At 56.8% G+C, this 9,788-nt stretch overlaps 1 protein-coding gene across 1 annotated transcript in view; it reads left to right on the forward strand.

The window, feature by feature from the left end:
• Positions 1 to 9,543, forward strand: part of SLCO2B1 (solute carrier organic anion transporter family, member 2B1) — a 37,737-nt gene extending 28,194 nt beyond the window's left edge. The window contains exons 9-14 of the mRNA XM_010004561.1: positions 1,222 to 1,414; positions 2,165 to 2,328; positions 6,364 to 6,526; positions 7,960 to 8,024; positions 8,510 to 8,630; positions 9,369 to 9,543. Coding sequence (XP_010002863.1) covers positions 1,222 to 1,414; positions 2,165 to 2,328; positions 6,364 to 6,526; positions 7,960 to 8,024; positions 8,510 to 8,630; positions 9,369 to 9,543 — 881 coding nt within the window. The remainder of the gene's footprint in view (positions 1 to 1,221; positions 1,415 to 2,164; positions 2,329 to 6,363; positions 6,527 to 7,959; positions 8,025 to 8,509; positions 8,631 to 9,368) is intronic.
• The last annotated feature ends 245 nt before the right edge of the window (positions 9,544 to 9,788 follow it).

Raw genomic sequence — 9,788 nt, forward strand, 5'->3', positions numbered from 1 at the left:
TTCCCCCTTGTCCTCTCCCTCCCTGCCCTTGTCCCAAGCCCCTCCCCAGCTTTCCTGGAGCCCCTTCAGGCACTGGAAGCTGCTCTAAGGTCTCCCTGGAGCCTTCTCTTCTCCAGGCTGAACACCCCAACTCTCCCAGCCTGGCTCCAGAGCAGAGCTGCTCCAGCCCTCCCAGCATCTCCATGGTCCTTCTCTGGCCCCTCCAACAGCTCCGTGTCCTTCTTCTGTTGGAAACTTGCTAGAATAAAATATTTAAAGACCTAGAAAAATGTTTGATACCTTAGAACAAGAGGGAATGGCCTCAAGTTGTGCCAGGAGAGGTTGAGGTTGGATCTGGGGAACAATTTCTCCCTGGCAAGGGTTGTCAGGGCCTGGCCCAGGCTGCCCAGGGCAGGGGGGGAGTCCCCATCCCTGGAGGGGTTTCCAAGCCCTGGAGATGGTGCTGAGGGACATGGGGCAGGGGTGGCCTTGGCAGGGCTGGGGGAAGGGTTGGGCTGGAGGATCCTCAAAGTCTCTTCCAATCAAAGCCAATCTGGGATTCTGAAGCTGTTCAGTCTAATGAAGGAGAAGAAACCAACTCATTGCATTCCAAGGAGCACAGGAACATCAGATCTGAATGGAGCCCATTTCTGTAGCAGGGGTTACTGACCAGGCAGCACTGGCTAAAAGGTCTTTAAAACAAAATAAGTAGTCAGCAAAATAAAAAACTGCAGCTGGTTGGTCTTGATCTTAAAGGCCTTTTCTAATCCAAATGATTCTGTGGTTCTGTAAATGTCTCTGGGCATTTTGCAGACACTCTGTGGCAAGAGGCCAGCCAGGCTGGTGCAATGATCCTGCTTAAACCCTGCCCAGTGTTTGCTTCAGTTCCCCTCATTGCTTGGGAGGGTTGGGCTGATTGCTGGCTGGTGGTGGTGTGGGGAGGTGGGGTGTGTGCTCAGGAGATCAGGCTGCTCTTGCCTGCTCTGTGAGGTCCAGAATGTCCTGTCTGAGGTCTCCTTGTGAGATCTTCTCACCTTCTTTGGTGAGACACTGGAACAGGTTGCCCAGGGAAGCTGTGGCTGCCCCATCCCTGGGGGTGTTGAAGGGCAGGTTGGATGGGGCTTGGAGCAGCCTGGGCTGCTGGGAGGTGTCCCTGCCCATGCAAGGGGTTGGATCTAGATGATCTTGAAGGTCCCTTCCAACCCAAACTCTTCTGTGACTCTGTGACCTTCCTTTCCCCAGGTGCTGTGAACATCCCCGGGGCCATGGTGGGGATCGTGGTGGGTGGTGCCATCATGAAGAGGTTCCAGATGTCCTTGAGGCAGTGCAGTGCCATGTGTGTCCTGGGCATGTTCCTCTGCCTGCTCCTGGCTTTCCCCCTCCTCTTCCTGGGCTGCCCCACGCAGAAGGTCGCAGGCATCACCTACACTCAGAGGTACCAACAGCTCCAGCTGGGCTGGGCATGGGGGGGGGCTATTCCCAGGTGCCCCCATCCCTACCTGCTCTCCTCCAGGTGGAGGTGGGACTCCAGCAGAACACCCAGAAATGGGTGTGTTCCCTCCTGAGCAGCAGTGAGCAGGGACAGAATCAGGGTGGCAGCATCTGCTGCCTCCTCAGCCCTCCTGGCTCCACTGGTTGGTGGTGAAACCCACTGGTTGTGGAACTCGTGGGGTTGGGTTTTTTTTGGCACAAACAGCACGAGGTTGAAGTTTCATCTTGGAAATCCCAGCACTTGACTCCCAGGGAAATGATCTGGGCAGGGACCAGCCCTGGGATCAGAGCTGGGGCTGCTCCCCTGCACAACCAAACAGGGGCAGGACCTTGACCCAAGTGGCTGTGAATTCACATCTTCAGCAGCTGGTGGGCTCTGGTCCTCCCCACCTCCCACCCTCCCCACCACCCCAAGGAGCTGCCCTACCCCCAGACCCTACTTTTGGGGCCAAATAGGAAGGAAGTGGGTGAGTCCATTGCCCATTTTATGCTCAGGATGTTTTGCCCAGGCAGAGCAAAGGCTTGGGGAGGGTTTATAGTGCAACTCCTGTTGGTCCTCACTTAGATGTGGGGCAGGATTTGTTAGGAAGCCAAGTGTTTCTTTGCTGCTCTGTTATGCAGGTGTATCTGCAGTATAGGAGGTGCATATGGCTGGTGCTCAGTGTCATGCATTCATTCTCTCTTCCTGTCACAGCTCTGAGCTTGGACACCAGGCCTGGGGGTGTAACCTGCAGTGTAACTGCCCTGAGAAAGCCTACAACCCCATCTGTGGCTCTGATGCCATTGAGTACATCTCACCCTGCTCTGCTGGCTGCAGAGCTGTGAACATCAACGTGGACAACAACTCAGTCCTGGTGAGTCAGTCCCACTGGGCTGCTGTCCTGCCATGGGGTGGCTCATCAGAGGTGACCAGTGAGGTGCTCAGGGCTGGCAATTGGCTTGTCTGGTGGTCACTGGTGTGGGAAAGGATCTGCAGGAGCCTGGGGGGTGAGCAGGGGAAGGTTGAGAATGTCCCAGGAAAAACCCTTGGAGAGGACAAGAGGGAATGGATTAAAACTGGAAGAGGGGAGATTTTGGTTGGACATGAGGAAGGGATTCTTGTCTGGGAGGGTGGGGAGAGCCTGGCCAACAAGGGCAGGTTGAAATAGAATCATAGAATGGTTTGGGTTGGAAGGGACCTTAAAGACCATCCAGTCCCACCCCCTGCCATGGGCAGGGACACCTCCCAGCAGCCCAGGCTGCTCCAAGCCCCATCCAACCTGCCCTTCAACACCCCCAGGGATGGGGCAGCCACAGCTTCTCTGGGCAACCTGGGCCAGGCTCTCCCCACCCTCACAGCCCAGAATTTCTCCCTCCCATCTCAGCTCCAGCTCCCTCTGCCAGCTGGAAACCCTTCCCCCTGCTCCCATCCCTCCCTGCCCTTGTCCCAAGCCCCTCCCCAGCTTTCCTGGAGCCCCTTCAGGCACTGGAAGCTGCTCTCAGCTCTCCCTGGAGCCTTCTCTTCTCCAGGCTGAACACCCCAACTCTCCCAGCCTGGCTCCAGAGCAGAGCTGCTCCAGCCCTCCCATGATCTGGGTGATGAAACCCTCCCCTAGTGCAGGAAAACCTACAGCTCTGGGCTGAGCTTTTGCTGCAGCCCTCCCAGAGGAGGTTTGTGTGGTGCAAACTTGGCTTTAACACTCTAAGTTGAAAGCTCTTCTACAACAGGGGCTTTTTACAAGGGCATGTAGCTGTAGGACAAGGGGTGATGGCTTGAAACTGGAAGGGGGGAGATGTGAGATAGACATGAGGAATAAATTCTGTGGTGTGAGGGTGGGGAGAGCCTGGCCCAGGTTGCCCAGGGAAGCTGTGGCTGCCCCATCCCTGGCAGTGTTGAAGGGCAGGTTGGATGGGGCTTGGAGCAGCCTGGGCTGCTGGGAGGTGTCCCTGCCCATGCAGGGGGGTTGGAACTGGATGATCTTTACCATCTCCCCAACCCATTCCATGATTCCATCAGTTTCAGCCATTTTCTCTTTGCATTGTTCAATGTCCCCACATGTCATGGGCAGGAGCAGGAGCCTGCAGACTTTGCCCAAGAGCAGGAGCTTGCAGTGACATCCTTGTTGTGCTGTGCCATTTGTTCAGGTTCAAAGTGACCTGCTGAGCTGAGGGGGCCACCAGGTCTACCCCAGGGCTGCAGGAATCTCCATCCCATGTGGCTCCTGGGTTCCTGAGCCCTGCCCTTCTCTCACTGTGCGTGGCCATGGATGGGAACAGGGACACCCCACTACTGGGTTGGAGCTGAGCTGGTTGGATCTCAGCACACACCCCAAAATCTGGGGTTCTGGGAGGTCCCAGCTGGGGAAAAAAAGTAGAAATTATCCCCCTCTACTCAGTGCTGGTCAGAGCACACCTGGAGTGATGTGTTCAGTTCTGGTCCCTGCTCTACAAAAAGGATGGGACAGGCTGGAGAGGGTCCAGAGAAGAGCCAGAAAGATGATGAGGGGACTGGAGGACCTGGCAGATGAGGAGAGGCTGAGAAAACTGAGTTTGTTCAGCCTGGAGAAGAGAAGGTTTCAGGGAAGACCTTATCACCATGTTCCAGTCCTTAAAGGGTGGCTCCCAGGAAGATGGAGACTCCCTATTGACAAGGAGTCCCATGGAAAAGACAAGGGGTCATGGGCACAAGTTGCTCCTGGGCAGATTCCCATTGGACACAAGAGGGAAATGTTTCCCCATCAGGACAGTCCAACACTGGAACAGTCTCCCAAAGGAAGTGGTGGATTCCCCCACATGGGGCAGTTTGAAGTCTCAGCTTGACAGGCTGCTGAGCCACCTCATACCAACTGGAGTAGGACCTGGAAAGGTTGGACCAGATGATCCTTGAGGTCCCTCCCAACCTGGAGTTCTGGGATTCCATGAAGATCAGGCAGAGGTTGATGTGAGCAGCTTTCCCTCTCAAGAAACCAGTTGCTAAATTGCAGAACCCCAGCATCCTGCTGGTTGGAAAAGACCTTTAAGGTCATCAAGTCCAACCACAACCCAACTCCACCAACCATTAACCCAACTCTGCCCATGCCAATGCTTAAACCAGGTCCCTCAGCACCACATCCACACGGATCTGAAACCCCTCCAGGGATGGAGACTTGACCACCACTCTGGGCCAGGGTTTAATGTCCCTTTCTGTGAAGAGATCCTTTCTAATATCTCATGGAAACCTCAGATGTGTTGGGTTGGGGACGTTTGATTCACAGCCCTGAAAAACCTGAGGCTGCCCACGTGCCCATCCAGCTTCTTGTCCCTGCCCAGAAACCCCAGCCCTGCTCTCAGGGCTGCTCTTGGTTATTCTCCTTCTCTGGGTGGTTTTTCCCAGCCCTGGTGCTGACTCAGCCTGGTGGCTCTGCTGCCCACATGCTGCAGCTCCTTGGGACAGGCCACTGGTGGCTTTGTGGCTTGTCCCCACTGCTCAGAGGTTTTTGGAGCTGGGGTCATGCTCCTTGCTTTAAAACCCCCTGAGGTTTGGAAGGGAAGGGGCTGAGCTCTGCCTTGTGCCTCCATCACGTGGGTCTCCAACCCCTTGATCTCCAACCCTTGGTCTCCATTTGGCTTTGGTGCAAGTCCCCCTCAATATTGTGACTCCAACTGGGGCAGCTGCCCGGATGGAAGGAGCTTTAATTTCTCTAATTGCATGTTTCTTGGCTGCTTTGGCCTAAATTCACCTCAGCTATAGGAGGCACTAACCTGTGGTGGGTCCTCAGGAGACCAACCTCTCCCTCCCTGGCAGCAGAAGGAGCCCAGAGGGTCACTTTGGTTCCCTTCACTTCAGATGGCTGGAGAAGATCAATCCCAGACTTCATTTAAAATAGTCAATCCTCTTTCCTGGAGGTGGGAGGAGAGATTTTGTCCCCTCTCATCCCTAAAGCTGTTCCCTGTGGGTCACTTTTCTGGCCATGCCACGTCCTGAGGCAGGGAGGTGGGAGCAGGGACCTGGGAGACCTTGGGCTGCTCCTGCCTCTGGAATCACCTTCCTGCAACCTGGGCTTTCTTGTCTGAAAGAAAATTAATAGTCATAGAATCATGGGACCTTCAAGATCATCCAGTTCCAACCCCCTGCATGGGCAGGGACACCTCCCAGCAGCCCAGGCTGCTCCAAGCCCCATCCAACCTGCCCTTCAACACCCCCAGGGATGGGGCAGCCACAGCTTCCCTGGGCAACCTGGGCCAGGCTCTCCCCACCCTCACAGCCCAGAATTTCTCCCTCCCATCTCAGCTCCAGCTCCCTCTGCCAGCTGGAAACCCTTCCCCCTGCTCCCATCCCTCCCTGCCCTTGTCCCAAGCCCCTCCCCAGCTTTCCTGGAGCCCCTTCAGGCCCTGGAAGCTGCTCTCAGCTCTCCCTGGAGCCTTCTCTTCTCCAGGCTCAACACCCCAACTCTCCCAGCCTGGCTCCAGAGCTGCTCCAGCCCTCCCAGCATCTCCAGGGCCCTTCTCTGGCCCCTCCAACAGCTCCATGTCTCTCCTGTGCTGGGGGCTCCAGAGCTGGACACAACACTCCAGGGGGGTCTCACCAGAGCAGAGCAGAGGGGCAGAATCCCCTCCCTGGCCCTGCTGGCCACACTTCTTGTGATGCAGCCCAGGACACAACTGCCCCTCTGGGCTCCAGCCCTCACTGGGGGCTCATGTCCAGCTTCTCATCTCCTCCCACCCCAAGTCAGCTGTGGAGGAGCCTTTTCCCTGTGCCAATGGTCCAAACTGGTGCAGGATGCCAGAGGGTCCAGCTGGCAGTGAAACCAACCTCTGTGGAGGCACCTTCAGTGCACAACGGGAGCGAAAACACCCTCCCCAGCACGCCGTGGTGGCCATGCCTGGCATCTCCAGAGCCTTGAGCAGCCTCTGGCTTTTCTCTCCTCCCTGCAGAACTACACCAAGTGCAGCTGCATCTGGGAGGACGGGCTGGAGGGTTCGGCCAAACCCGGGAGCTGCGGCACCGGCTGCTCTTCCTGCCCTTCGTGGTCCTCTCCTGCCTGGCAGGGATCCTGGCCAGCACGTCCCACACACCCTCCTTCATGCTCATCCTCAGGTCAGCAGCTTGGCTTGGCCCTGCTCTGGGTGGCAGAGAAGGAAGCCAGAGGTTCTGCTGGGAAAAACCAAGGGGGTTCTGGAGGTGGGGAGGAAGGTTTGGGCCAGGGGAGGGACTGGAAGGTTCAATCAGCCCCATCTTGCACCTCCTTGCCCAGCTCCTTCTGCAGCCATAGAACCACAGGCTGCTTTGGGTTGGAAGATCTTCAAAGATCATGTAGATCCAACCCCCTCTGAAAAAAAGATGCAAAAGAAAAATGTGGATCCCAAGGGGCTTTTCCAACCTGAAGGTTTCTCTGAGCCTGTGAAGGAGCAGCCCTGGTGCTGCCTGTGCCTGGCAGGGCCAGCAGCTCTGCTGCCTCCTCTTGGTGTGTCCTTGCTCGTAGGGATTCTTGACATTGATAGCAAAGAACCTTTTGCTGGGCTCCTCCCTGTCCCTCCTGCAGAGGTTGGTTGGTTTCCAGGCCAGGGAAGGGCTGGGGTCACTGCCAGCCCTGCTCAGTGAAACATCATCTTTGGTGATGTAAATGGGAACTGCCTGAGGTCCCTGGGGGTTGGGATGAAGCTGAACAGAGAGGAACCTCATGAGAGTCAATAGGAGCAGGTCCTGCACCTGGGGAGGAAGAACCCCAGGCACCAGTACAGGTTAGGGGTGGACCTGCTGGAAAGCAGCTCCCAGGAGAAGGATCTGGGAGTCCTGGGAGATAGTACATGATCCATGAGTCAGGAATGTGTCCTTGTGGCCAAGAGGGCCAAAGGAATCCTGGGCTGCATGAGGAAGAGTGTGGGCAGTAGGTGGAGAGAGGTCATTGTGCCCTTCTGCTCTGCCCTGGTGAGGCGACAGCTGGAGAACTGGGACCAGTTCTGGGCTCCCCAGTTCAAGAGAGACAGGGAACTGCTGGAGAGAGTCCAGGGGAGGGCAGCAAAGATGGCTTGGGGGTTGGAGCATCTCCCTGATGAGGAAAGGCTGGGAGAGCTGGGACTGCTCAGCCTGGAGAAGAGAAGGCTGAGGGGAGACCTTCTTAATGCCTGGCAGTATCTCAGGGGGGTGCAGGAGGATGGAGCCAGACTCTGCTCAGCAGTGCCCAGGGACAGGACAGGGGGCAACGGGCACAAGCTGGAACATGGGAAGTGCCACTGAAAGAGGAGGGAAAACTTCTTGCCTGGGAGGGTGACAGAGCCCTGGGACAGGCTGCCCAGGGAGGGTGTGGAGTCCCCTTCTCTGCAGATATTCCAGCCCCTGGATGCAGCCCTGGGGGATGTGCTCTGGGTGCTTCAGCAGGGGAGTGGGACTGGATGATCTCCAGAGGTCCCTTCCCACTCTGACAGTTCCATGAAGGGTGACTTTTTGGGTAAGGCTTCATGTGAGGACACCAGGGAGGGAAACATCCCTGTGGGGATGCCAGAGGACACACCTTCCATTGTGTTTTTCAGGAGCATCCAGCCTGAGGACAAATCATTTGCTGTTGGGATTCAGTTCATGCTGCTGAGAGTTCTAGGTAAATCAAGATGTGGTGGGAAATGCCTTCCTGCACGTGGTGGGGAGGGGACAGGGCAAGGAACAGGTCTGGATCCAGGAGGACAACCCCTGCCTGGGTGCAGACACTCCCATGTTGACCTCCAGCATTTCAAGGGGGCTCCAAAAGGGTCCTGTGATCCCACTAGTGGTTTGGGAGGTTTTTTTTTTTATATGGTGAAAATTCATTTCACCACTCCCAGGAGGTGCCACTGCAGTTGTGGGCAGGAGGGTGGTCCCTGAAGGTGTTGAGCATCATTCCTGGAGTGAGAGCAGTGACAAAGAGGGACCTTCTTGCCCCTGGGTGGGATGCAGACACACTGAGCAGAACCAGTTGGCCACAGCAAAGACCATCTCCAGCCACTTCCCACCTTCTTAGCAGGTGGGAAAGTAGGCAGGGGTGGGGGCTGTCCTGGCAGAGGTGTCCCTGTCACACAGCAAAGCCTCCTCTGGTCCCTTCTCCCCCAGCCTGGATGCCAGGACCTGTTCTGTACGGCAGCGCCATCGACACCACCTGCATCCTCTGGGAGAAGAAGTGTGCCAGGAAGGCAGCCTGCAGATACTATGACAACAACCTCTTCAGGCAAAGGTAGGGGTTGGGAGTGTGGAGGGAAACCCAAGGGGGAAGGTGGCACCAGGCCACCCCCAACCTGGGAGAAGCTGTTGTGTATTCCCTGGTAACCCAACAGGGACACTCGCAGCCCTCCTGACCTGTGCTGGAGCCCAGCAGAGCTCAGGGCTGGTTTGGAGGGAAGTCATAGAGTTGTCTGGGTTGGAAGGGATCTCTGAAGGTTGTCTGGTCATTGGCACAAGCCACAAGCACATCAAGGTCCATGCCTGCTTGGTGCTGTAGAGCACAGAAATACACTTCCAGCATCAAGCCCTGCATTGCCACCCGTGTCCTGGGCTGTGGCACCAGCAGCGTGAGCAGCAGGGCCAGGGAGGGGATTGTCCCCTCTGCTCTGCTCTGCTGAGACCCCCCTGCAGGGCTGGGAACAGCTCTGGGGTCCCCAGCACAGGGAGGACACAGAGCTGTTGGAGAGAGGCCAGAGGAGGCCCCGGAGATGCTGGGAGGGCTGGAGCAGCTCTGGAGCCAGGCTGGGAGAGTTGGGGTGTTGAGCCTGGAGAAGAGAAGGCTCCAGGGAGAGCTGAGAGCAGCTTCCAGGGCCTGAAGGGGCTCCAGGAAAGCTGGGGAGGGGCTTGGGACAAGGGCAGGGAGGGAGTGACAGCTCAGGGTCTGCTGGGTGCCTGGGGACACCGGGTGCTGGTGCTTGGTGCTCACAGCAGGGTCCTTGCTACCCTGATTCCTCGTGTTCCCACACCACAGGTATCTTGGTCTCCAGTTTTTCTTTGAGGTTGGAGCTTTCCTGTGCTTCGTGGCTGTGTATGGGATCCTCAGGAGGCAGGAGAGGGAGGCCAGGAACCCAGCAGAGACAAAGGGAGACCCAGAGAAGGAGAAACTGGCAGGGAACTCCATCCAGAGCCCAGAATCCAAAGTGTGACACCAACAATGGGAATTGTCCTCCCTGGCCGGGGAGGTGATGCCGTGGGAATCATCCCACACCTGAGCTGTGAAGGAGGGATCTTTGGACTGAAGGACAGTGTGGCTGCTCCCTGATCTCCTGGGTGGGATGTGCTGCTCCTGTCCTGCCAGGGGAATCTGTCCATGTGTTGTTCTACACCTGCCTCCACCTCCACGGTGCCATTTGCTCCTTCACATGGATGAATCCACACCCCATCACCTTTG

The sequence above is a fragment of the Chaetura pelagica genome, unplaced genomic scaffold (assembly GCF_000747805.2).
Source record: "Chaetura pelagica isolate M959 unplaced genomic scaffold, ChaPel_1.0 scaffold659, whole genome shotgun sequence".
Taxonomy (NCBI): domain Eukaryota; kingdom Metazoa; phylum Chordata; class Aves; order Apodiformes; family Apodidae; genus Chaetura; species Chaetura pelagica.